General features: G+C 41.5%; 1 protein-coding gene across 6 annotated transcripts in view; it reads left to right on the plus strand.

The window, feature by feature from the left end:
• SLC35D4 (solute carrier family 35 member D4) overlaps positions 1-27,878 on the plus strand; it is a 79,927-nt gene that overhangs the window by 12,798 nt on the left and 39,251 nt on the right. For 2 of the 6 annotated variants that reach the window (XM_014570526.4, XM_075920876.2), the window contains 10 exons: positions 2,129-2,210; positions 5,496-5,573; positions 7,242-7,267; positions 8,836-8,887; positions 10,670-10,718; positions 14,969-15,014; positions 16,968-17,003; positions 19,651-19,686; positions 25,911-25,945; positions 27,727-27,796. In XM_014570526.4, coding sequence (XP_014426012.2) covers positions 2,129-2,210; positions 5,496-5,573; positions 7,242-7,267; positions 8,836-8,887; positions 10,670-10,718; positions 14,969-15,014; positions 16,968-17,003; positions 19,651-19,686; positions 25,911-25,945; positions 27,727-27,796 — 510 coding nt within the window. The remainder of the gene's footprint in view (positions 1-2,128; positions 2,211-5,495; positions 5,574-7,241; positions 7,268-8,835; positions 8,888-10,669; positions 10,719-14,968; positions 15,015-16,967; positions 17,004-19,650; positions 19,687-25,910; positions 25,946-27,726; positions 27,797-27,878) is intronic. The other 4 variants (XM_075920877.2, XM_075920879.2, XM_006117198.5 and 1 more) reach the window with 3 other exon arrangements.

Genomic DNA, 27,878 nt, shown 5'->3' on the forward strand with positions numbered 1-27,878 from the left:
ATTTCTGATGAAACACTTCATCTGATATCTAGGCACTCTTTTCCAGTCCTGATATTTCCTCTTGGCAGAATAGAACTCTGCTGTTACATCCTGGGAACTATTTCGGAAGTCGTTTTCCACTGCATTTTGAATGATTGCATTGGAGATATACACATTTCTGGAATTCCTGAAACTTCACAACATGGTCAGTTTTTCTTTTTTATGTTCCTAATGGGAATCCAGTTCTCAAGTTGGTTTTATTTTTTCAGAGTTCTGCCAATTCAATGGCTTAGTTTGCTATGGGTAGGCCTCTGATGTGAACTCATTGGTAGAACACTCCAGTAGGTTTAGAAGCAAAATTCCAGTTGCAGTCAATAGCCTTAAAAGGCGCATTATTCCTATAAAGATGATAATGACTAGCCAATAAACAAGGAAGACTGGGGATTTCTGTGTCAGTGACTTTTAGCTCTTCTGGTTTTTTAGTCAAGTGTCCTCTAAAGCGTATATGAAAAGAAATGTGCAAAAGGAAATGAAACATGATGTGTGTGTTTTTCTTCCATTGAATTTGCATAAATCTTTGTACATGTATCCTCTTTCAGCTTATTTTAATTTCACATTCTTCAATAGAGTTTTTTTTGTTTTGCTTTTTGCAGCATGTGACTGTATTTCATGAACATGATATAAACCAGGATTTTAGTAGTACAGTATTCAATTTCTGAAGAACTAAGATTTCACACTTTTAAACATAAATATTCTGGAGTTACTTCATGATCTTTTAGGCCTGTTCCAAAGCCAATGAAAGTCAATGGAACAACCCTTTCCTTCCTTACTCCCTTTGGTATAGGGATGTAATTGACTAATCGAGTAATTGACTACCCGATAAGCATATATTTATTGGGTAGTCAAGTCACTACTTGACTAGTAGCTTCCCCTGCTTGCTGCCTCTATCAAAGACCACAAGGAAGGGAGCCAGCTTAAAAGCCAGTTCCCCCCAGCACTTTCTCCACCGGGGGGTGGGCAGAGGAGGCAGAGGTGCAGCGGGGGATCACAGGAATCAGCTGTCCCGGCTCACCCCGAGACCTAGAAGCTGCACCTCTGCCTTTAAAATGTAGCAAAAGCCATGGGTATCTCTTGCTACATTTCAAAGGCAGAGGCACAGCAGGGGTAGCGAGTGCCCCCTTCCCTCCTTATCAATTAATAGAGTAGTCAATTCGCTGATTAATTGAAATTTAACATCTCTAATTTTGGTACAGGTTAAATCTCTAAAATCCAAGACTCTCTGATCCGGCAACATCCATAGTCTGATATTGCTGGATCAGAAAGCCCCCGCTGGTCAGGTTCAAGGGCTGGACTGGTGGTGGAGAGCACAGCACTGATGGCAGCAGGCTGGCATGGTGGAAAGCAAAGTCTCTTGCTGGAGTTGGTGGCAGGGAGTGCAACCCTGCTGTGTCAGCAAGCAGCAGGGACAGCACCCGAGTGCATAGCCCTGGCCGAGTAAGGCGGCGGGGCCTGGGAGTCAGCCCCAGCCAGGGCTGGCACAGCACAGCGTGGAGCCAGGCTGGAGACAGCGGGGCCGCCTGGCATCTCCCGTGCAGTGGGGAGCACAGCCCCATCCCCAGATGGGAGGGCAGGGCTGGGGGCAGTGGGGCCAGCAGGGGAGTAGAACCAACAGCCAGGAAGGGAGCGTTGGCTTCCCCTGGTTCGGCAAACTCTGGTTCAGGACCGTTTAGGTCCCGAGTGTGCCGGACCAGGGAGGTCCTACCTGTACTATTCCCAGCAAAGATAACCTCTTGACAGGTGCTTTTCCGACCCTACCCTATGAGATTTGTAGAAGAAAAAATGTCCGCCTGTTAAAATCAATCTGAACAGCTGCTATGAATGGAAGTCACACGAGTATTCTGTGGAGATATATAAGGGAGCATAACTGTTGATTCAGTAAAAGAGAAATGTTGTGGTTAAATTAGTTAACTTGTTCCTTTCTGTTCTGGATATTTCCTAATTAAGTTGGGGGGAGTATGTCAGGGCAAAACACTGAATTAAATATATACAGCAGAAATCCCTTTTACATTGTCCATCCTAAAGAACTGCTGCTGATGGTCATTTGTAAAAGGAATGTGGTAAATAATGGTATTTTTAATTCTTTTTACAGGTCTGAAGTACTGACATGGCTCCCGGCTTCAGTATTTTTTGTGGGCATTATCTATGCAGGTTCCAGGGCATTATCTAGATTGGTAAGACACAAACCAATGGCAATTAATAGTATAGATTCTCTGTGCTTCATGACTGCTAGAAATTAGGGGCTTGATCCTGCAAAGTGTGGCATGCCACCAAGAGGTACCTTGCATCCTGGACTCCCACCAATTTTAGTAACAGTTGAGAAGACCCAGCATCTCCCAGGAATAGACCCTCACCAAACTACCTTATGCAAACAGCGAAGTTGGTAGAGGACTTCATTAGTTCTCATTTTTTGTTTACATCTACTGCAAAGGGAAGGTACAATGAGCTCAGTGGAAAAAGCTCATTAGAAAAGGCTTGTGTCCCTTTTACAGGATATTTTTGATACAACACAGGGTTTGGAAAAAAATGGCACAATTTCTATATGGGAAGAGATTAAGACACTGAATAGATTCATAAAATCATTTAAACCATAATAACCCAGTGAAGAGCTATGAGAGGTCAAGTATGCTTTAAGTAATATTTAATATCATTTATCAATATAAATTGCCTTTAACATATTTGGTTCTTGACTATCCCATGACCTTACTATAAAAAACTGTTTTGTTTTTTTAATACAGGCAGTCCCCGGGTTACATGGATCCGACTTACATCGGATCCCTACTTACAAACGGGGTGAGGCAACCCCGCACTAGCTGCTTCCCCCCAGCAGACCAGGGAGACGCGAAGCTAGCACCCCCCCCTCCCCTCCCCAGCAGAGCAGGGAGACGCGGAGACGCTTTTCTCAGCAGACACCTCAGCTTGAGAATAAAGGACTGAGGGAAGTGAGGTGTGGGAGAATAAAACTGAGCTCTGGAGAAATGTTTGGCTAGAGTTTCCCCTACAATATGTACCAGTTCCAACTTACATACAAATTCAACTTAAGAACAAACCTACAATCCTTATCTTGTACGTAACCCGGGGACTGCCTGTAATTGTCTAGTCTGTGCAAACTTCCCCATGAGTTTTGTCAATACATTCCAGTAGAGACTTAGATAACACTCTTCAAACTCTATGGCCAGATCATACTCACCCATATTTAAACCCTGGCTGACCCACTACACCTTTGGCTTACCAGTTTCCGGCCCTTCCCTACTGCTTGGATACCTAAACATTCAAGAAAGACAAGAATGTTTTTTGGGGGTAGAGGAAGAGTTGAACCCACTTCTGTGCAGGAAGGCACAGAGATCCACACAGTGAGGTTCTTAACCATGCATAGATTATATTGGCCACTGTCCTAACCTCTCTTGGACGGAAGCTGCCAGTTGTAGTTGGTTTTGTGATGTGTCCAAATAGGGACTTTAGGTCCAATCCTGAAAACACTTAGGCATATGAGAGAGTTGCTCAGGTGAATAGTCCCATTAGGTTCATGGACCCTAACTGGTGTGTAGGTTCATATATTTGAATGAATTTCACTCCTGAATGCATGCTTCAATGTCCAACATAGGTACATAATATAGACATAAGGAAAATAGATTTAACAAATCACTGGAGTGGGGCATGCTCTCATCAGCAATGTGTTTGGCTCTTAGCTCCAGTAGAAATTACATTAATTTCATGGGCTGAGTCAGGGACCCAATCCTGCCAATACTTTGAGTGAATAACTTACACACAGTTGTTTACTGGATTGGGCCCTCTTTGGGTTTTTTTTTTTTTTTTTTTTTTGTGAACATCACAAAAACATTGCCCATCTCTCTGCTCAGGAAAGGTCTGGAACTGGAAGAAGATTGCTTGTGTCTGGACTGAGATGCACTGAGAGAACTATGTGAGGAAATCTGCACAGAATCCAACTGCACTGGCTGGTCCCAGCTAGTGTACCTTCCGTTCATGAGAACTAAAGCCACTCATAAATTTAAAAAAATTCACATCAAGACAAACATATGGAGCAGATTAACTGAGCTGGGCAAATTGGAGCAATTTTGGCGCGAAAACGTATTTCTTTTGACTTTAGAAGGAGCCAATAGTACAAAAAAAAATCCCACTAGTAAATTAGCGCCACAAAAGGAAGAATGTAAATCCTGGTGTCAGCTTTCCTTGGATATCATTACTTCTGTGTTTCCTAATATTGTGTCTAGCTTAAGATGCTTATATTAGATGGTTTCATTTTAACTTTCTCACTTGGAAGCAGAAGTACAAGCCCAGCTTTGGGATTAGGACTTGTTAGGTTTTCGGTACCAGAGAAAAAGCAGCTGACAACTTACTTTCTACTGTACATGACTTTTGTTTGCTTGCTTGTTTGTTTTTTCTGTTTTCTTGCTAATGTAAAGGTGGTTAAAGTGATCATTATGTAAATGTGCATGTGTTCATTGCTCCATCTGAATTGTCATTAGAGCTAGGGTTTTTTTATAGGCACGATTTGTCTCGCTATGTGGGAAAAAAGAACAAAATATTGAAAAATCAGTTTGTGGCTTCTTTGCAGAGTAAATTCTAAGATGTGTTTAGTGCATACATACACTATCATCCTTGGGGAATCTCAAGTACATTGCAAATGTGAATTTATCTCACCAACTCTGTTTTCCCCATCTGTGGATACTAATATTTACTTTCCTCACATGAGTATAAAGAATTAAAGTCAACATTTTCTGAGTTTGGGTTGCCTTAGGTTTTTCACTGCCAGTCTGAGATACCTAAGATATGATTTTCAAAAACTGCTGAGCCCCTGTAATCCAGGGGTTTGTCTACACAGCAGGGCAAAACTCGAATTAAGCTATGCAATGTGAGCTACATCAATTGCATAGCTGAAGTCGAAATAGCTTAACTTGGCTTTTGGCGCTGTCTACAAAGCAGGAAGTCCAAGGAAGAACACTCTTCCTTCAACATCCCTTACTCCTCATGAAATGAGGGTTATAGGAGCTGGAATAAAACATCCTCCAGCTTGACATTATTTCAAAATAATTGCTTGCAGTGTAGACACTCTTTTGGTTATTTTAATCTGAAATAACGCTGCTGTGTAGACATACCCAATGGACCTCCCCTGGAGTCACATTAATCATTATCATTATTGTCTGTTTCTTTAATATTTTCATTGGAATAGCAGCAAGAGACTCCCTGGGTCCTTTTGTCTCAAAAGCATAAGTACAGTACTGCTTAGGTACCCTGTTCTATACTTCTTCCCTAGTTTGTGGCAATTCTTCATAGGAGAAACTGATGGCAAACCTGTAAAAATGGCATTCAGAATGCTGTGACCTAAGTAACTCCAAATTTCTGTGTTAGTAGACAGATATAGGAAAATGAATAAGAACAGCTTACTGTAGAGAGATAGGGTGCTTATTCTGAATGTTGTTTTTCTCCTTTGGTGGCAGCCAATTCCTGTGTTCCTTACTGTGCACAATGCAGCAGAAGTTATAACCTGTGGATTCCAAAAGTTTGTGCAGAAAGAGGTAATTGATATATGAAAGGCCAGCTCCAGTACCTTAACTGCTCTGTAACAAGATGCTGTGTTTCTTTTAATACCTAAATTAGTCCTGCATGCTTTCCTGTCTGCGCTGCTGAGTCCCAGAGACTGCATTCACTGTCAGCAAATATCAAGTTGTTGACCTAGTTCTTGGCTAGGGAAATATGTTGAATGAACATTGACAGTTTGATCTGTATTTGTTTTAAAGACTGGTTTGGTTCTGATGACTAATTCATTTTAAAAATGAATTCCCCTCTCCTTTATGGCAGATATTAGAACTTGATCCTTTGACCTCAGTGGCAGGAGAACTGGGCCCCTTAAATCACACAAGTGCAGCATGTCTAGTGATTTGATAAATGGTATGAGTCTCATGTGAACTACACACAGCTGGAATTGATCACATCTCAATGTGAAAGTTGGGGTGGGGGTCACACATGTTTCTAGGTGCTATCGGATATGTTGCATTGCTTTTCAAAACCTGTGGCTGCAAATATAAGGATACACCTACACTGCATTTTAAAACACATGGTAGCAAGGCTTGGTGTCTACAGACTCAGGCTCATGGGGCTTGCACTACAGAACTAAAAGCAGTGTTGACATTGGATTTAGGCTGGGGTTGGGACACTGAAACCCAGGAAGAGGGTGGGGGTGAATGTCGGAGACTAAATCCCAGCCTGAACCATAATGTCTACACACTTGTCTTTAGGGCCATGCTGCAAGCCTGAGTCTGTAGACATGGTGCCATATTTTTTTAAAATGCAGTGTAGGTGTACCCTTAGAGAGAGTAATTCCTGTCTAATTCAGGAGTATTGCCATTTCTTTTAACAGGAGCGGGATCTGTTGCTTAAGATGCAATGGAGAGCCTGGTTAGTAGATATCAGTGTGATTTCCTTTGTAGAGTGGTCCTGGCAAACACTTCACACCACAAGAACCCTACTCTAGTATGGCCTACTTTGAAAGGAATCTTTCATTAGTTATGTTTGTGGTGTGTAGAATAAAAGCCAGCCAGCCAGCACCGGATGCCACTGTAAACCTGAAGTTCAAAGATCATAATTTCATCCGATATAAATACAGATATGTCCGTAATTTCATCCAGCTCCCCCAAAGTTTGGGACATATTGACATTTAGGATTTTGGCTCACTTCAAGATAAAGATAAAGGCCAGGTATGAAATTCATGTCTGGTATCAAGTTAAGACCAGTTCCCCTGAATATTCAGTTCTGAGATAGGATAACAATTGGTAAAAACCAAATTCTGTTGCGAAGTAAGTGTTCCAGTCAGACACAATGGCTGGTTTATTGTTGTTTATCAACCTCTTGGAACCAATGTATGTGTCTGTTGGGATGACTCTTTCCCATCATATATAGAACTTATTTTATTAAATTTTTAGTTTTTAATTTTTGCTACTTATAGCAAATATTTAGAGTTATCAGTGAAAATGTTTGAAATCTACCTCCCATCTTAATGCAAAAGAATGAAGAAGTGGGCTGTGCCCACGAAAGCTCATGATACCATCTATATGTTTTGTTAGTCTAGAAAGAGCTACCAGACCAGTTTTTGTTTTTGAAGTTTATCCTGTGCAGACTAACTCGGCTACCTTTCAGTGATCAGTCACTTTACATCTTTTGAGCATGTTTTCTTTCTTTTTATACAGCACACCTCTCTCCTAAAAATCTGCAGGTAAGTTTTTTAAGCTAGTCAAATGGGGTGAATTGCACTGGTTTTGGCTCTGGTTTCTATATTTACTTCAGGTAATGGAACACTAAACCATTGTATAGCTTAAGACACATTACTGTGGGCAGTAGGACCATGATGCAATGTTCATTAATTAAATTTGTTTTAATTATCTAAAAACAATTGTAAATATATATTTTTTAAATAAAATAAATGGTGTTGCTGGAAGGCCTATGATTATGACTAACAAACTTACATGATGGAGGCAAAACATGTTTTTGGAAAGAAAACATTTCTAGTTTAAGCTTCCAAAGGCTAACCATAAACAGCAAAAGAATAAAGCTTTAACGTGATGCCAAGTAGCTCAAGAATGGCCCTTCCGAGACTTGTAGGGCCCAGTTTGGCCACCGTACTCATGCTTGTTGTAAAAATCTGGCTCTTATTTTGTTGCCGCTATATATTTAACCTCCAAAAAGGAGAAGAGAGAATGGCAAATAGAAAACCACTCACTCAGCAGGCCAAGTGTTCCTTCCCTCCCGCACAACCCCTTAGAGTATGACCTAGCCACTTGATTTTGGAGCTCAAGAGTACAGTTGTTCCCTTGGCCCTGATCATAGAATATTGGTGTAGCATTTATGCTGCTTACAAGCAACATGTTCATTGATGCGTTAGAGATTTTTTTTTTTTAGTTGAGGTGTTTCCCCCCCCATGATTTTGTCATGCACAGGTTTTGATCACTGAATTATCTCCATCAAGCATTCCTGAGTTTTTCGTGCTTGGTTTTGCTTTTTTCCCCCATAGAAAACAAACTTGCCCTCTGCCCCTCTGAAAAACTAACTGAAAAAATAAATGTTAATTAGGGTTACTATTGATGCAGAATTCCTAACTTTTCATGGTGCATTGCAGAAATAGAGAGATGTGAAATTTGGCTGAAGAAGCTTACATTCTGAATTAGATGGACTTAAGCATTGACGACAACAGATGAAGGAAGGGAGACATAGGGAGGGATGAGGCTCAGTTCCGCTCTGTATCTGAGTTCTGCCTGGAGCTGTCAAAGAGCAGATTATAGCTACCTGGTTCTGCAGTTGACTCAGGCTTAGTGTGTGTAAGAGCAGTCTGTGGGATCTTACACCAGTGAAGGATTGGTAGAGTAGAGCTTCTTTCCATTGCACCCTCAGTCCACTATGGCCCCAGTGTGCCCCCTAAGCTAGGAGCTGGGGGAGGAATGGCTGGTGCAGGTGCCACCTCTGCTGGGGACAGCAGGGAACTCTCCTCAACAAGTGGACCTCTTTGCTGGCCATTTATCTCCATTATCTGATCCTCTTTGTGCTGCCAAAGTGGCATAAAAGGCTTGGATGGTAAGGGAGAATCTGGCATAATATGATTAATACTCTCAAATATGAAGCTTGTCCACAGCATTAACTCATGTATATTTTGCACAGATATTCTCTTCCTCTGATTCAGTTTTTTCTGTTAAATACAAAGGAGAACCTGTGGATGGAAAAAGTTCCTAACCTCATTGGATGGGACAGCAGTGGGTTACGAACTATAGGTCTTTGTTTTCTTCCACACAGTGTGCTGTTCCTCCTGATCGCAGCAGGGTGCCTTCCTTTGTTTGACACAGAGGTGGGTCCTATTTTGTCACCCTTCTTTGACCTTGGTATTCAGGAGCCCTGTGTACAAAAAGGGAGAACATACATGCATGGTTTTTGCTAGTGCATTAAGGCAATTCAGTTAGTTTTGTGAAGGATTATAAAATTGTCTCCTTGGCCTAACTACATAATATTTCATTTATTAATTTGTATTGTGGTAACTCAGAAGAGACCCAGTCCTGTGGAAGGATGTTCTAGTGGTTAAGGTGCTAGTCTTGGGACTCAGGATACTCAGGTTAAAATTTCCTGCTTTTCCCCCAAACTTCTTGGGCAAGTCACTTTGCTTCTCTGTACGTCCGTTTCCTGTCTTTAAAATGGGGATAATAGGACTTCCCTTCCTTTCAGGGTATTACAAGGAAAAAATAAAGATTATGAGATACAAAGAGGCCATCTATATATCATAGATAGCTGTAGATCAGGGCCCCATTATTTAGGCACATTGAACAAACAAAAAACAACAAAGATGGGGGTCTTGCACCTCACAATCTGAGTAGAAACTGTCTTTTTTTTTCACAGTGAGTTTTTCTGTATGTATGAAGTGTGTGTACTGCAAGAGTGCTTATTTTGATACTGTAACAGAGGTATACATCTGGGGCAGGCCTACTGCTCTGTGCTGCAATCTTTGTACGATCCAGGAATATGGTCTCTCTTGGCACAAGTCTGCAGAGGCTGCAAATCTCAGCGTGCATCTATATAGCAAAATAAACTCCCCAAACCGTGCAGCAGTGAGTCTCAGAGCCTGAGTCAATTCACTCAAGGTTGCACAGCTTGGGTTGCTGAACTAAAAACTAGCAGTGTAGATGTTTTGGCCTAGGCTGGTGTTGGGGCTCTGAACCCCTAAAAAAGGAGAAAGGGTCTCAGAAGGCAGCCTCCAGCCTGTGTTCAAACATCTCTGCTGCTATTTTTAGCTCAGCAGCCCAAGCCCAGTACGCATGAGTCAGTTGACCTGGATTGTGAGAGACGCTTCTACAGGTCTTTTTGGCTATGTAGACGTACCTTGGAGAGAGGGCATTACTGACTGCTGTGGGGAGGAACATTTTACAGCATTTTGCAGCAGGCCCCTGTCTGCTACGCTAATTTAGGGGAATTGGTTGTGACAGGTTTCTGAGGACATCATGTCTCTGCTTTGCTTGAAGAATAGTAGCTGCAATGCCAGGTTTTGACAGCAGAGAATGGAGAGTAGGGGGTTGAAGTCTCAGGCCAAGTCTTAACTTGAGGGAAGAGTGATGCTGTGGCAGTTAATCTTCCTGGGTTTGATTTAGAGGAAATAGTAAAGACCCACTAAATCGAAGTGTGAGGGCACCCGCATCGATGTCGGAACTCCTACTCCTCATGAGGAGTAAGAGAAGTCAAAGGGAGTGTTTCTTCCATCAACTGTCTGCTGAGAGGATGGTGCTGAAGCTTGGCTTACAGAAAGTCAACTCCAGCTTCGCTTTTTAACTTAAGCCAACCTTCCCCTGTAGTGTGGACCTGGCCTCAGAGTATGTAAAATCAATGTAGCTTGTCCACTGAAGCCAATTGAGCTATACTGATTTTTACCAGCTGAGGAGCTGTCCATGGACTATAAAGTCAAGGTACATAGGATGAGCCTTTCGGCTCAAAAGAGTCTCTGGGAAATCTTTAAACTTGCTTAATGTGGTGTTGTTTATAGGGCAGTTCCCATTGTGTTTGGTTTGTGAAATCAAACATAAAGGAAGTATTTGTGGATGCATTTACATGCATGTGCATTTATTTATTTAGATGTTCTCTGTTATAGTTTGATCCAGATGGCTATCTCTGGGCTCTCATTCACTTCATCTGTGTTGGTAAGTTTTGAAAAACTTGTCTGAGGAAAAAGCAAACTCATCAAGCAGGGAAATTATGGCCTTCTTATGACTATAGGGAAATTTTAAATTCATGATAGGAGATAGAAGAAATACTTTGATGAAAGATAAGAGGGTTTCTTCTCATACTGCATCATATAACAGAAAATAGGAATATTTCCCCACCATAGCTTTTAAAATGGAAAACAAGAATAGAGGAAATTCCATGGGGCAGTCAGTGGTCATGCTGGATCAGAAAATTCACATAATTTAATAAGCAGTGGTAGTTTTGCAGTGTTTTGATGATTTTGCTCACTAATGGCTCTTCCGTAGAAGACATTTACAAATAGCTTGTGGTCTGGGCTTTACTTACACACACTGATATGATTTTATTTAAAAAGTTTATTGGCAGAAAGTATTCTAAAATATTGAACATTTGTGCAACACATGTTCACCACCCAGAGGAAGGGTGGTGAAATGTTGAGTTGTATTTGTGTGTGAGTATACAATCATCTTTCATTTTTTAATTTAAACTGTGATTTTTCCTTTCTAAGGGCATTTGGATATATTTCTATGTTTTTTCTGTAGTTTGGATAAATTCTGGAATTTTTGGCTTTGGCATAGTACATCTGATGTCAGTGACACACTCTTTAAGTTACTGTATAAGCTAAATATTGTACTGAAACAGTCAAGCCTGGAGAGTCTGCAGATTGGAAAAATAGCAATTAAATAATCAGATACACATTTATTAATACAAGGCCTTAGTCATAGGCCATTTTGCCCAAATAAAAGTAAAAATAAATGCTACTTTTAAATTGACACATCTCAATAAAATAGATATGCATTTTAAAAGAACAAAATTGAAAAACACAATATTAAATAGTCTCTGAAGTGGTGATTTTAAAAGAGTAGTTGAATCTGGCTAGTGGCTAAAGCATTGGACCAGGTTGCAGAAAACCTGAGCTAATTCTTGGCTCTGCATAGACTTTCTGTATAATCTTGGGCAATTCACAGACCCCTCCTGTTTGGTGCCTAAATACCTCTGAAGATCTTGGCCTTGATTTCTCTGTGTATCATTTAGCCATCTGTAAAATGGGGATAACAGTACTTCTTTTTCATCTGGTCTGTTAAGGTTTTATGTAGAGCCCTGCAAATCCTCAGATATCCACTTTATATTCATGGGTATGTGCATCTGCCGATCTGACTTTGGATATCAGCAGCTTATTTTTTGTGGATACAGATGTCGATGCAGATACAAATTTTGCATCTAGAACCCTGCGAATTTTCAGATATCTGCTTTTTATCCATGGTTAACCACATCCGCAAATATGGGTATGGATATTCCCAGCTCATTTTTGTTGATACAGATGCAGATACAAATTCTATATCTGCACAATGCTCTAGTTATACGTTCTTTGGGGCAGGGATTGTCTCTTGCTGTATGTTTGTAGAGTGCCTAAAGACTTCACTCTAGGTGCTACTAGAACAGAAATAAAAAATAATACTGTACTTGTAACTTTCCTGAGTAATTGTCATGTTATAAATACTTGCTTATTTGTATTGGGATAAAACAACAGTACAATGTTAAACTAACAAGCTAAACATTGTTCAAGATTTGCTTAGCATATATTTTATGCTTTATCATGATAAATAATATTATTCCTTCTACTAGCTCTGGGTTTGTCTATGTGAACATTTAGTATGGGACAAGCTATGGTGTTAATCTGTGTGTGAGGCATCCACCCCCCACAATAGCACAGAAGGAGTGAATAGAGCCCTGGGGAGATCACAAGGGCAGCAGCCAATAGGAATGGGGCTGGTGAGGAACAGCCAAGAATGGCTCAGCAGGCCCATATAAAAAGATCCCCAGAGCAGCGCAAGGTAATTTGCTGCTGGGAGCCCAGAGAGTAAGCTCTGTGTCTCTGGAGGGCTGAGAGAACTGTAACTAATAACAGACAGTGGCTTGCTCCTGTGATTGAGCAGCTGAATGCCTTGCGATGAGGGTGAAGAGGGTGCTGGGGCCATGAGGAAGTGTCCCAGAGAAACAGAGCAGTTGAGAAGAGGATGCTGCGAGAGGAGCTGTAGGCAGGAGCAAAGACAGCGTGTGGATGTGCAGACCACAGATGGGTTGGCTTCAAGCTAACTCCCAGCATGACCAATAGGAAGTGCCAGTCCGGCGATGAGGGCTGCACCCTGTGACAGCCTGTTCCACAGTGCCTTGTTGCACACTAAGGCCTGGTCTACACTAGGGGATAAGTTCAAATTAAGATGCGCAAGCAACTTCAGCTATGTTACTTCGACTTAAGCTATGCAATTATCTTAACTCAAATTTTGGCGCCATCCACACAGTGGGAAATCGAAGGGAGCACACTTTCCCTTCGACTTCCCCTACTCTTTGTAGAAGCAGGACTCCCAGCATCAACCGGAGTGCCCCTCTCAGTTCAAATTAGTGTGTCTTCACTAGACCTGCTATTTCGAACCTGGGAAGATTGACTGTGGCTGCTTTCCTAAGTGTCCTTGTTGACACACATACACTTTTCTAGTGCTTTTTGCTCTAACTCGCTTTGAAACAGGAGTAGATTGAAGCACACTGAGGAATTATTAGGTTTTGTCTATGCTGCAATAAAAAACTTGTGGCACTGAATCAGGATCCTGGAGCTTGGCCCATAGGACTAAAATTTGCAGCATAGAACCTCTTGTGGGATCTCAGAGCCTAGATGCCAGCCAAGAATACAAGTCTAATTGCTGTTTTGTAGCTCTGCAGCCCAAGCCCTAGAAGCCTGACCCAGCAGTAGCTGTGCCAGGGTTTTTTTTTTTTTTTAACTACAGCGTAGACATGCCCTCAGTACATGGCAGTAGAGCTCACACAAACACTTAAGGTACATCTACACTGCCTGTGAAGCCTGGAATGTGATTCAGGTTTGAGTCCAAACTCCCCTTCCGTCAGCGCACACCAGTTTGACCTGGGTCAGTGTCCCTAAGAATCTTGTTGGGGAGTGGGTGGGTCAGAGCTTAAGTCCCATTGTGAGTCCGGTCCAAGCCTTGTCATTTTGTGATGCGTTAGATCCAGATTAATCCACAAACCTAAAGTGAAAGGTCGGAGTAGTGCAGTAAGGATTCATTAGCATGGCAGCAAGACCAGGATCCAGCAATTTTACACCCAGATTTACAAGGAAGTGAGGATGTTCAATTGCAGGCCTAGAAACATTGAGTCCATTAGTTTGGGTCCCACAGACCCAAGGTTGTGCAGGGCAGACTAGGTCAGGATAGATTTACACCTCAGCTTGCTGTGAATGAAATGTTTGTGTAGACACAGCCTCAGTGGGTCTCAAACTGTGGTTCATAAACATTGGAAGTCCACCAAGAGGAAAGGCTGTACACAGAGATCTGACACAATGGATGAACAGTATGACTGAAGCAAGGAGCTCCAACCAACTGAGAGAGCTGGACAATTGATGTTGCTTAGCTGAAGAGCTTGAGTGCATTCCACTGCTTGAAACATGAACTAAATACATTTGTGTGTGTGAATGCAATTGTAATCAACATTTTGCTGTAGTCTGTAAAGTGTTAACTGGTCCCTGCCTGCCACTTGGGATGGGGTATAAAAAGGAGAAGGAAGTTAACTTTTCATCTATTGTCTTGGTTGAATAAAGCAGGGAAAGCCTATGGGATTCATTACACAATGTTTCAGGAGAATTGCTTTTTTGTTTTGTGAGTATTTGGAAACAATAAAACAAGCCCAGATGAAAGGACCTGAGACTAATGCCTGAAGCTTAATTTTCTCCTGCCTCCTGTGGATGAATCACTTTACAGACAGCAAAGAGAGATTGGTAGCAAACAATGGACAGATCAAAGATGTAAAACAACCTTGAGAGATTAGAGCTGGGGACACTGCAGATAATAGAGATTCAGTATCAACAAATGTTAAGTCCTCTACCTGTACTGGAAAAGAAATAAGCAGGGCCAATACAAACTGAGGCAGGTGCAAGCAGCCATTGCATTACCACAAGTTTATGTCTATATTGTCTCTTGAATGGTGTCCTGATTTAACTTTTAAAATGTAATAATCCCTATAGTTGATGGTATGAAAAAGGTTCAGAACAGTTATTTTAGGTTATATTTGTTAGCAATTGTGTGCATCCTTTGTGCCATGCTTGTAAAAAGTACAAATAAATATGTGTGTACCACTGTCAAATGAATAAAGCATATTAACCAGCACATACTAGACCAGTTACATGTCATTTCAATTACAGGTGTCTACAAAGTAATTCACAAGTTGTGGAAAACGAATTCCTTAAGGTAACTTTAATTAATTAATTAATGAACGAATGAATGAATAATGGAAAGGCATGGCCATCACAGAAGAGTAGACATTTATCTAGTGGGCAGGTAAACTGTAGGCTTCTCTCCTCTTCTTTATCAAGATGAACTTTCTTTTATGGCTAGCAACTGACCAATAGTAACTTTTTTGATAAAATAAAGTGTTGATTGTGATCCTTATGATACACCTAAGTGTATTGTATATAGCACTAAGATGAACACTGCTAATTCATGCTTGAATTCACTTTAAACAATACATTATTAATGAATCATGGCTCAATTCAGAAAAATCAATTATTGGGGTTTTTTTTGGCACAGCTATTTGAAAACCATTGGCTTCTATTAGCTTGAGTGCTGCAGAGTTTGTACTTATGTTTCTCTCTCTCTCTCTCTCTCTCTCTCTCTCTCCCCAATATAAGAGATGCAGCATCAATTTTTCAAAAGCATTTACACGGCACCCTAAACTCGAAATAAGATAAGCAATTTGCACTATGCAAATTGCATATCTTATTTCCAAGGCTCGACGATCGCAGCAAAAACCCACTCGGCAGCACCGCACCGTGCATGCACCAGACCTGCACTATGCATGTGCGCACCGCCGGTGAACGGAGCGATCGGCTGAAATCTACTTGCCACAGGCGAGTAGATAAGCAGATTTGTCGAGCCCTGCTTATTTCAATTATTTCAGAATAGTTTATTTCGAAATTTGGCGTGTCTACACAGTGCCTGATTTTGAAATAACATGCTATTTTGAGACATCCCTTAACCCTCATGGAATGAGGGTTACAGGGATGCCAGAATAGCATGCCTGTTATTTTGAAATAATGGGCGTGTTTAAAAGATGTGCGTTAGCTATTTTAGGATACCTCTGGTATCCTGAAATAGCCCGCTGTCTAAACGTACCCTTAGTGACTTAGTCCCTGAAATCCATGGACTTCCAATGAGATTTAGGTGCCTTAATCATTTAAACACTTCTGAAAATTGTATCCCCAGTCTTAGCAGTACAAATGCATTGTTGCGTTTGCAAGTTGGTAGTCATGTGAATACCTTTGAAATTACGTCAGCCTGAATATTTGTCCTGTCACTAATCTGCAAAAATATACATGGACATAATTGCCTCTGACTGCAGTTATGGACATGCACACTGTGTTATAATATGTTTGGACTGAAACTTATTTACCAGAATGTTTGCCATATATGTTTAAAGATGAAGGGTATGTCTACACTGCAGTATAAGCTCAGGGTTAACCAAACTTGAGTTAGCAGATCTTGGGTTTGTTATTCTAGTGCTTGAGTGTCTACTCTCACTTGTAATCCCAGATCAGGAATTGTTGAATGTTGGGTCCCAGCCTGAAGCTCCAGCATCTACACTATATAAAGCAGGCCTGAGTGCAAGAACCCCCCTGTATTCAAGACATGCTGGCACTCTCCCAAAAGGTGGCTGCTGCAGCCCTTTGGTCATGGTGCAATGTGGGAAAATTTGACTGTCCACTAACCTGTCTTTCTAGAGATGACAAAGAAAGCCAGCCCATGGGATTCTAGAGAATGAATCCAGTGGGGCTGTGACTACACTGCAGAGATAGAGTTTGAACCCTGGGTCCCAGTTTGACTCAGGCTTGAACCTTCCACTCCCCTGGAGTCCTGGAACCCTGAGTCTGAGCCCTGAGTTAGTGTGAGTTGTTTGTAGGTGGGAAGGCTGGTTAAATTTGACCCTGAGTTCAAACCCAGGGCTTAAATTGCAATGTGGACATATTTTATAGCTAATTTATAGAAGTTAATGGGAGATTTTCCTTAGTAAGGACAACTGAGCAATATACTTAAATACTGTTAAATGTTTTAAATTAATATGTTGATATTTTAAATTACTGTTAGCTAGAAAGTGCTGCCATTAGACTGCTTTACTGACAGTTCTTTTTTTCTCTTTTTCTCTAGCGATTTAGACCAACAATATATAAACTATGTATTCAGGTAAAACTAATTTGCTTTTGATACTCAGTGACTGTTCTTATGTTGCAAATGGTTCCATTTTCAACAGTGTCTTGTTTCAGGAACACAGCTAATGCTCCTGCTAACTAAATAAGTCTAATGTACCTTTATACAAGGGGCTGGGTCCAACAGTAGAATATTTTGACGTGAGATAATGGGTATACATGCCAAGTTACACCTGAAAAGGTAACTGTGTTAACTATGAGTGATCACTGTTCTCCAAAGGTAAGATTGACACCAATGACTTGATGAAAACAAACCAAGCAACACCAATTATGAACAAAGGGGAGTATTACATATAGACACATCCCACACAAAAAGCATTGGCAATAACTATTATGATTAAAAATGGCAATTTGTGTAAGAATGGCTGTACTAGGTCAGACCAAAGGTCCAGCTAGTGCAGTATCCTGTCTTCCGACAGTGGCCAAAACCAGGTTTCTCAGGGTACATTTACACAGCAGCGATATTTTGGGATACCGAGGTATCCCGAAATAGCTACCTTGTGTTTTAGAAATGCACCCGTTATTTTAAACTATTTTTCGAAATAATGGGCATGCTATTTAACCATCCCTGTAAACCTCGCTGCACAAGGGTTAAAGGATGGCTCGAAATAGCGCGTTATTTTGAAATAGAGTTGAAATAAGCTTCACAATTTGTGTAGCACAGATTGAGTATCTGATTTCGAGTTTTGGGTGCTGTGTAGATGCACCCTCAGAGAGAATGAACAGAATAAGTAATCATCAAGTGATCCATCACCTGTCACCCATTTCCAGCTTCTGACAGACAGAGGCTAGAAACACCATTCCTACCCATTCTGGCTAAAAGCCATTGATAGATAAATTCATGAAGGACAGGTCTAGCTCTTTTTTGACTAGGGTTGCCAGATGGTTTCAACAAAAATACTGGACACACTTGACATTACATCACAATCTACATTACATCTTATTTAGAAAATACCGGACATTTATATTATCCCAAACAGAAAGCTCAAATACTGGACTGTCCGGTTCAAAACCGGATACCTGGCAACCCTATTTTTGACCCTGTTTAGTCTTGGACTTCATCATATCCTCTGCCAAGGAGTTCTATAGGTTGACCGTGCATTTTATGAAGAAGTACTCCCTTTGGTTTGTTTTAAACCTGATACCTATTAATTTCATTTGGTGACCCCTAGTTCTTTTGTTATAGGGAGGATTTATTCACTTTTTCCACACCAGTCATGATTTTATAGACTTCTATCATATTCTCTTAGACATCTCTTTTTCAGGCTAAAAAGTCTGTCTTATTAATCTCTCCTCATATGGCAACTGTTCAATACCCCTAATTTTTGTTGCCTTTTTCTGAACCTTTACCAATGCTAAGATATCTTTTTTTGGAGATGAGGTGACCACATCTGTATGCAGTATTCAAGATGTGGGGGTACCATGCTTTTGTATAGAGTCAATAAGATATTATCTGTCTCATTCTTTGTCCCCATCTTAATGATTCCTAACATTCTTTTTGCTTTTTTGACTGCTGCTACGCACTAAGTGGATGTTTTCAGAGATCAGTCCACAATAACTCCAAGATCTCTTTCTTGAGTGGTAACAGCTAATTTAGTCCCCATCATTTTATATGCAGAGCTGGGATTATGTTTTTCAGTGTTTGTGACTTTGCATTTATCAGCATTAAAATTCATCTGCCATTTTGTTGCCCAGCCACCTAGTTTTGTGAGATCCTTTTGCAGCTCTTCACAATCTGCTTTGAACTTAACTCTCTTGAGCCGCTTAGTATCATCTGCAAATTTTGCCACCTCACTGTTTACCCCTTTCTTCAGATAATTTATGAATATGTTGAATAAGACTGGTCCCAGTATGGATCCCGGGGGACACAACTAGTTACCTCTCTCTAGTCTGTAAAATAACCATTATTGCTCCCCTGGGTTTCCTATCTTTTAACCAGTTATCAGTCCTTGAGAGGCTCTTCTCTCTTGTCACATGACAGTTTATGAAACAGATAATTCAGACATTTAGTTGTTGGCATTAACTTAGCGTATCAAATCGCAGCCAAGAGGAGTCAGTGAGCATGACTGTCTTTGGATTTTGCAAGTCCTTATCTGAAGTAACACATGTAGGGGCCCTGTAATCAAACCTCCCTACTTGCCTCTGCATACCCATGCTGACCCCAGTCACCTTTTGCCAGCCTTGCCAAACACGAAGGGATATCTCTAGGCAGGCACACAGTACTTTCATAGTTTTACTATGGGTGTAAAATCCTATGTAATTGGTTAACTGGTTAAACATGAAGTTTACTTCCTGTTTAACCAGTAAACCAATTAAGGAGGGACTGCTTCAGCCCAGATGAGCTGGAGTGGTGCCTGCCTCCCAGTTGTGGCTGGCCTGGAGTGACCCACCATTGCAGGCACCATTGTCCCCCTGGGCCTGCCTGCAACATGCCAGGCCTGCCAGGGACAGCCCCCATCTGCAGTAGGCCCTATGCTGGAGCAGCCCCCTGCTCGTGGTGAGAGGGGAGCTGTTTCAGCCCCCACTGGTTAACCAGAACTGGTAGGCATCACACCTTAATGGGGTTAAGGCTAATCAGTTAATCTTTCACATCCCTAATTTTTATGTTTGCTTTGTTATTGAAGGATGGGAATTAATACTGTGGCAGCCTTCACCTGCTTGTGAGTGTCTCTGATTACCTTTTAGCCTCTGCATGCACAGTATTAGATGGTGTTAGAGAAAGATGACATTGAAAGGGAAATAAAATAAAGAGCTAGATGAAAGAATGACTGGAGATGGAAATGTGTTCTGGGGTTTATGAACATGTGCCTTATACAGACAATCAGTGAGATGGATTTAAGGCAGTTACTTGACTACCTTTACCTTGTAACTCTACAAACAAAGCTGAAAGCATAAAGGGTCCAGTCCTAATCACCTTTGTCAGAAAAAACTCTCCAGTTTGCATGAATAAGGTAAGCTGGAGTAGGCCATTAATACAGGCTTTGTACGTGCCCAAGAAAATCTAGCAGCGGGGCATGTATTGACAGTGTCTGACTATCTATTTGCATGATGTAGTTTCATGTCCTAAGGCAATCAATCTGTCTTCCTAGATTTCCCAAGTAGAAAGCAGAATTTTGACAAAGGAGACAGACGTGTTTGTTGTATTTATTTTGAACACTGGTCCATTCACATGACTGCAGATATAGTGTTTATGCACAAAAATAATCTATTAATTCTTGTTTCTGCTGAAAACAGCCTAAAAGGGTCTATTTGTCTAATGATGAGATGGAAAAGTGAAGCAAACAATAAGATCCTTTTACTTTTAATTAGCATATGGATAATCTATGAATCTTCATTGTCATATAGTTGAAAAATACAGATGATCCCAAACCCTAGATTCAGATCTTGGATTCAAATCTGACTTTTGCAGCTTCAGTTGCAAATGTAGGGCTAGATTCTCCACTGTGTAAATGGATGAAATTCCACTGAAGTTGTGCTCAGGCCCTATCAAAGGGAAGGCCAGGAGAGCCATTTGGCCCGGGCCTCAGGAGACAAAGGGGCCTCAAATTTTGACATTTTTCTACCAAGCCATTTCCATTTATTATACATCTTGCAGTTATAACAGAGACAACAAAAGAAGCTAGCAAAAATTTATTTAAATCATTGAGAGACCTCAGGCCTTCACCAATTTTTCAGTTACATCTGAGTTTTCACCTGCCTGACTGGAGTAGCTTCTGTGATTAGTGATTCTGTGTTATGAAACACTGTTTACAGTCTTTGCATAGTTTAGAGGTTTTGAAAGTCGTAATTAATTCTGTTACTGTAAAGTGATTTTGCTTGATCTGAGGGTGAGTTTAACCTTTGAATTAGATGTTTATTGCTGCATAGGAGATTTTCATATTCCTGTTTTCTCTTATGTGCCTTTGTATGCAATAACCATATCAGGCTCAGCTATAAGCTACCTCTTTGCCCAGTTTTAGATTTGCCTTTGAAGGCTTTTTTGTGATAATGAACTTTTAATTCTAGTTGTTTAATAAACTTTATATCTAATATGGCAATTGCCCTATGTTCATATTCATAATAATGCACCGGTTATTAGATTAATTTAATAACAGGTGTGTATTAGACAAAATTAGCATGTTCAAGTACACACTGCCTTGTCTATGCCAGACTTCTAGAATGTGTTATTTGGCATGTGTTAGCTAAGAATACACCTTGTATTCTAATGTATACAAGGCCCCGGTCTAAACTCCTGAATATGGCACTCTGAGATGCCATGTTCTGTGAATGTGTGGTGCTTGCCTCTGGCCTTGTCTACTCCAGTATGAAATTTGCTAAAAAGTGCTATTGGACTACAGGTTGGATCTCCCTGGTCTGGCACCCTCGGAACTTACATGGTTCCGATCGAGGAATTTGCTGGACCAGGGAGGTCAGACCTCCGGCTCCTCTTCTGGATGCCAGCTTTCAGCCAGTGAACTGTTCCAGGCCTGTCTACCAGGCTCCACTGCCCCTAGTTTTCTGGTGAGACACCACTCTAGACTGCCATCCTCGATCTGGCTGGTGGGGCTCCCTGCCACTGGGCTGCTTGCCCTGCTCTGGCTTCTAGCCTACTGGCTAGAAGTTTGGTTCTAATATCAAATTGGGTGCTCTAGTTGACCATTTTCAGGGCTGCCCTCCTACGTGGATTATTTTCTTCAGATCTCTTCTCCTGGCCTCTTTAGGGGGCATTTTGCTGCTCTAGAATAGAGCAGTAGGACACAGCTGCCTCTCCAAGAGCAACCTCATCATGTTGCTTTCAAATTATCAGCACTTAGAGAGGTCTGGGAGATATAGCCGGGTTCAACCAGCAAATAAATGTGTATTTACTGCTCTGGTTCTTCCTGTTCCTCCTTTCCCATTTAATGTGCGTTTGGGCTTTGGTCATTGCCCTCCCCCCACCTCCACCATAGCCCACAAAATGAGTGGTGTATTGACTCATAGTTTAAATATTTAAGAAATCTATTTTGATAAAATGGTGGAAGTATTATATACACTTGGATGGAATGCTGAGTATTCTGTTCACTAGCAAAAATGATTTAGAGCTAATTCCAATAATGGTATCATCCCCGGTTCTTATCTGGCCTATTTGGTCATGACTGAAAGTGGGTTTGTTACTTTAATCAGCACATGGAAGGTAAATCAGAGGGAATTAATCTGCAAAATGCCACAGTCTGCCTCTGTTGCGATTCTTCACAAGGCAAGTTGCAAATAATTTTAGACTCAGATTGAAAAGACTCTTGCATCTACTTTTTCAAATCTGTGATAGCAATGAGGCGCTAGGACATGTAGCGTGGTAGTGAAACAGGTTTCATTTCTGATGGGCTATCTCCAGTACCTGCATGGGAAGAAGCCTAAATGAAGGGCAGGTTGTGTCCCAGACTCAGAGTACCAACCATGCAGAGCCGTAGTCCTGCTCTTACACATGCTGATGCTAGTGCTCCCTGTCCCTTGGCTGGAGTGTGGGTGACACATAAAGGTGGGAATGAATGCTGAATTCTGTCCCCCACAGCAGATGGTCCAGGATGGGGGTGCAGTTTTGGTTCCATCCTCCTCCCCACCCCATGTTCGGACTAGCAGAGCTGGCAGAGCGTGTAGTGAAGTAATGTGCACCTGGCAAAGGGATGGCACTAATTGGTTCTCCCAGAAACAATGAGTCATAATTCCATTCCAAATATTTGCCTGTGGAGAGGTGGCTGTTCCTTACACAGAATCCTAGAAACATGGATTGGAGGGGCCTCGAGAGGCCAGCTGAGCCATCCCCCCATGACGAGGAAGGATTAAATACATCCCGACTTGACAAGTGTTTGTCTAGCCTGTACTTACAAACCTGAAATGATGGCAGTTCCGCAGGCTGAGCAAAGGCTGAGTTTGTTGCTTTCAATCTAATAGATGCTTGTCTGTGAAGGTAAAGTGCCAGACAACCGACAAGTCTCTGGCCAAGAGAAACCTACGGCACAGAATGAGAGGAGTGTTTTCAGGTTTTGATTAAAGTGTGTTGAAAGAAATATGTGTAAAGTCTGTAGAGTGCCCACCCATGATTTTAGAAAGAGCCGCTAGGCTTTCTCGTTTATGAGCACCAAAAGCTGCACTGGATTTTTTTGCTGTGGTGAAAGGCAGCCTTGCAGGAATCAATTGCTTTTCTTGTTGACAAAACTGCCACACAATCTGACATAAAAGCATATGAGGTGCTGCCCAAAATAAAATATTATGGGCTTGGAAAAATCATGGCATTCTAGTGCCTCTACTCCTTTTTCTCCCTTGTCTGGTGTGCTAAGTTGTCTTCTTAGGAAGCCTCAGAGTGCCTCAGGCAGGCCCCCAAAATGCCCACCAGTATCCTCTCGAGATCATAGGTGCAGTGCAGCTTACTGCAGTTTGAACTCACTGGCTTAGGCTTTCCCTCTCGATACATAAGATGTTTGTTTTCTTTGGATCTGAGCCTGGGATGTTGCAAGGGGTATCAGTTCCCCTCGCTTGCAGATGAAGTTTCTTGTCGAGGCAAACACATACATTTCCTACTCTCCACTGGAGGCTAATCAGTAAAATATTTACAAAGCAAAATCAGGGACGGTAGCCCAGCCATAGCTCTCACCACAGTTGACACAGCTTCATTTGTGTTTCCATTGCCCTTATTGTGTTTCTCATTGAGTAATAAGTAACACGTCTTCACTTCTTTTGCTGTGTTTACCAGCAAAAAAAATGTCAGTAAATTTGGGGAACTGAAAAACCTTCTGGGTATCTAGTTTGGAGGTAGCAGCAGCAGATAATTACATACTATATGTCCAATAATCTAGTAATTTTACTCTTTACAATCTTTGTGGCACAACAGAGGGTTGTTTAAAAATACAGATATTTATACTCTATATTTTCCACTAGGATATATTTTGAAGTATTTTGAAGAAAATGATAAGCCTAAGATACTTGACCATCTCCTTTACACTGTGTCAAAGCTCCAACCGTGCCCCATGGTCCTTTGCTTCTAGGTGGTTATTGTGTCTATTGAGGCTCACTATGACCCTTCACATTGCCTCTTGCCTTTTCTAGAGGCCAGGGACACATCTTACTGAGCCATCCATATCATTGGCAAAGTCAAAGGTGAATCCCCTCTGTAATCTTGGCCTCCCTTTCCAGGAGCAGACTTTTTAGTGGTGTGGAGAGGGTTGGGGGGAATCCGGGCCCACCCACTACTCCAGGTTCTAGCCCAGGGACTGTAGCGGTAACTGACAGGGTTTTTCCTCTAGGCCCAATACAGCAGCTTTTTCCCTGGGCCATTTCCCCAAACACTCCCCTAGTACATTCTCCCTGGTACCTGAGCAAATCTTTCCTGTTTCAGCACAAACACTCTTTCCTCTTTGCAGTCCTCAGCTCTCCAGCCACACACTTTCTCCTCTCTGTCCTTCCCTCTTCTTTACGTCAGGAGAAAACTTTAAAAGTAGCCCAGAAGGCCTTAATTGGCTGCAGTTGCCTGATTAGCCTGCTATTTCAGGTAAGCTCTTAATTAGCCTCAGGTGCCTACCTGCTTGATTATGTGCAGCAGTCTCTGGCAGTTTATTTAGGAAATAGAAAACTATTTACCCAGCTCCCGGTATGTCTGCCCTCCACCAGACTATTGTAGCCAGATGCCCCAGGTCTGTCACAACATGTAATTTCCCCCCTTTGCCTTGTGTGCTGGACAACTGGTTTCAGAGCAAGGACCCTCATTCCATGCCCTTTGGGACCTTAGTATCAGCATATGCCTTACACTAGGCAGAAAAGCTCATTGGAATATACTGAGACCCTGCTTCAGGCACTATCTTTGGCAGCCTCAACTCCTTCCTATTGTGCAGGCCTCCGTAGCTGTTCTGGTTTGGGTTGGTAGCTGGCAATGATCCTCAATTTCCCCTGGGACTGTAGGAGACAGTGGCAGTTAATTGGGGGAATCTGTGATGCCTTCAGCATATCTTTTTTACCTTCATAACGGCAATGCCTACTAATAGTCAGGTGAAAATCAGGGCTTCTGGCTGATCTGCTGCCCTCCATCTTTGTTGCTTTCCCTCCATTATCATCACCAACATGTGTCTTGTTCCAGTTTGGAAGCTGCTAGAACTTTGCTTTGGAAGCACAGCATTGTTGAAGCCATAAAACCCAGAATCTTTGCACATGGTGAAGGACCAGTAATTCTGCAGGGGTTTTTTTTACCCTCAGAGACAGGGTGGCAACTGAACAACAGGGTGCTTTTTGGTCTTAGAAGTCTGTCTAAGGTCTCACAAATCTTAGTTCAAAGGCCACAAACCAGAATTAGAACCAGCCCTTATTAGTTTTTAATTTGTTTGTGTGAAAATATGCATTGATAAATATTCTTTAAAATTCCCTTTCCAGTGTTGTGTGTTTGGAACTCAGAAGTGAATAGCTTTAGAAAAGAAAACAAAATGCTCTTAATTCTGCTAAGGCCAGGAATTTTGCTAGCATGCTTTGTAGATATTCTACTTGTAACGTGACTACTTGATTCCTTCTTTTAAATTGCATTTTGAAGTGATACTTACAAATATGGATTCACAGTGCTTGCAGAAACATTCATGTGGAACTGGATGCTTTAATTTGCACATACAGTTACCACAATCATGCCTACAAATCACATGTTTGTACACACACAGTCAACATTCACTCTCCTATAGAGAACCAGCTCAAGGCTTATGCACTACAGTCCCACTTAAGCTCCATTTTTGATACACAGTTCTGTGTTATCCCATTGCATAGGAAAGAACTTCACTCATTAAAGAACAGTTAGATGCATTGTCCACATGTGGGCAGTTTGTTTGTACCCTCCTTTACTCATAACTTTTGTATTAATTTTATAGTAAAATATTTTTTGTTTTTTGTTTTTGTTTAGTGTGGTGCTTTTGGCCTCTGCTTCCCATCCAGCAGGTAAAGTGATTAGATAATGTGTTAACATTTATTTTTAGGGCCCTGGTTAGATTTTATTTTTTCAGTGCATGCAGTCTATAAACAGACTCTGCAACATGGAGTTACCCTGGTGCAAAACCAACAAGAAAGCCACATGGAGTTGCTTGTGCAAAGACCATGACAAAATAAGCATAGCAAACTTGTCTCAGGTCTTCCCTTGAGAACAAGAGCTACCAGTCAGCGTGGACGCCAGGTTTCCTTCCTTATGCTTTTCTCAATGCCAAACAGAGGTTTCACTCTGCTGTTTGCACACGGAGTAAGAGGATCTCTTTGTTCACTATTCACTTCTCCCATCCATCATAGCCAATGGTAGGATTTAGCAGAGTTGTTGAGTCAAGTCCCATGACTTGAACTCGAGTCCGACTTAAGTTGCCTAAGTGACTCGACTTGAGACTCGACTCGGGTTCATTGTTTGTGACTTGAGACTCGACTTGATACTTGCTAATTTTGTTAAATAGACTTGGTGAAAAAATTGTCTGAAAATGCCGATATTGATGGCTTGTACAAAAGCGACTTGACATTTTTTAAATTAAGACTTAAGATTCGACTTGGGACTTGACTCGATAGTGACTTTAGGGACCCGAGACTCGACTTGAGACTTGAACTGTAGTGACTTGAGACTCTACTTGGACTTCACAATGACGACTTGAAGACAACACTGGGATTTAGTTAATCACTGTGCAGAAAAAGTCAATGATAAGTAATTATTCAGGTGAGGTGAGGTATGTTAGAACAGGCAATGTAGAAACAGCCATTCTGGGTCAGACCAAAGATCCATCTAGCCCGGTATTCTGCCTTCTGATTCTGGCCAATAGCAGGTGCCCCAGAGGGAATGAACAGAACAGGTCATCATCAAGTGATCCCACCCCTGTTGCCCATTCCCAGCTTTTGTCCAATCTATGCCCTAGTCAAAGCAGTGATGGTGAAACCTGCCCATATTTCTTTATATGGAAGAGTCAACCAGCTAGAAAGACAAAGAAAAAAGCATGTAGGAAATGAACAGGTACCAATCTTCAGCTAGTGGGAGCTTTATAAAGCCACTGTGTCCTCCCATCAGGAATTACGAATGAGAAATGCCCAGTGAAACAGGCACACATTTTAAAAACTCACAGGGAAACACTTTGAGAACTTACAGAGCTTGGAAGTGAGAGAACTCCAGACACTAGGCACTCCTGAAAGCTCTCTGGGCCAGGCTTCCTGGAAATACAAATATTCATCAGCCCACTATGCTCATATTTGGAAGGACATTTTTAAACCTCCTGACTTGCTGTTTGTGACAGAGTTCAAATTCCAGAGAGGGAAGCAGCCAATACATGTAAATGTTTCCTGTTGCACAGCATGGAACTAGAAGAATTAACTGACTTCAGTGGAAACAAATTTACCCCTGGGGGCACTCCAGTAAAACTAGAAAATATGGTGCATGTCTGGTCATTGCAAACTGCAGTGTCAACACAATCATTCATGTGCCATTACAAACATATTAGCCAAGAATACTTTTACATATTTTACAACCCCTTTCCCCTTTTTGAACAAAAGGCAGGAACCCGCTAGAACTGAGAGAGTCAGGAATGAATCATTAAAAACATTTGAAATGTGGAAATCTTGGTAATTTAAAGAGTCAGGCAGCTGTAAAGGAATGTTAAATGAACACTGTAATGGCTGTTTAATTGCTGTTCCCCAGTTGTTTGTAGCTATGGGTATTTTTGCCAATTTTCCACTGAGCATGTTAGTTTCTTCCTCAGGTGACCTCTTCAGTGCCTTGGACTTTCCATTTCTCTACTTCTACCGATTTCACAGTAGCTGCTGTGCCAGGTAACTTCTCCATACTCAGGGGTGTGAATAGTGTTAGAAGAACTGGTTCTGTCAGCTTCCGACCTTGACTCTCAGTTAAACA

This window comes from Pelodiscus sinensis, chromosome 2 (genome assembly GCF_052426305.1).
Source record: "Pelodiscus sinensis isolate ZL-2025 chromosome 2, ASM5242630v1, whole genome shotgun sequence".
In the NCBI taxonomy this organism is placed as follows: Eukaryota; Metazoa; Chordata; order Testudines; family Trionychidae; genus Pelodiscus; species Pelodiscus sinensis.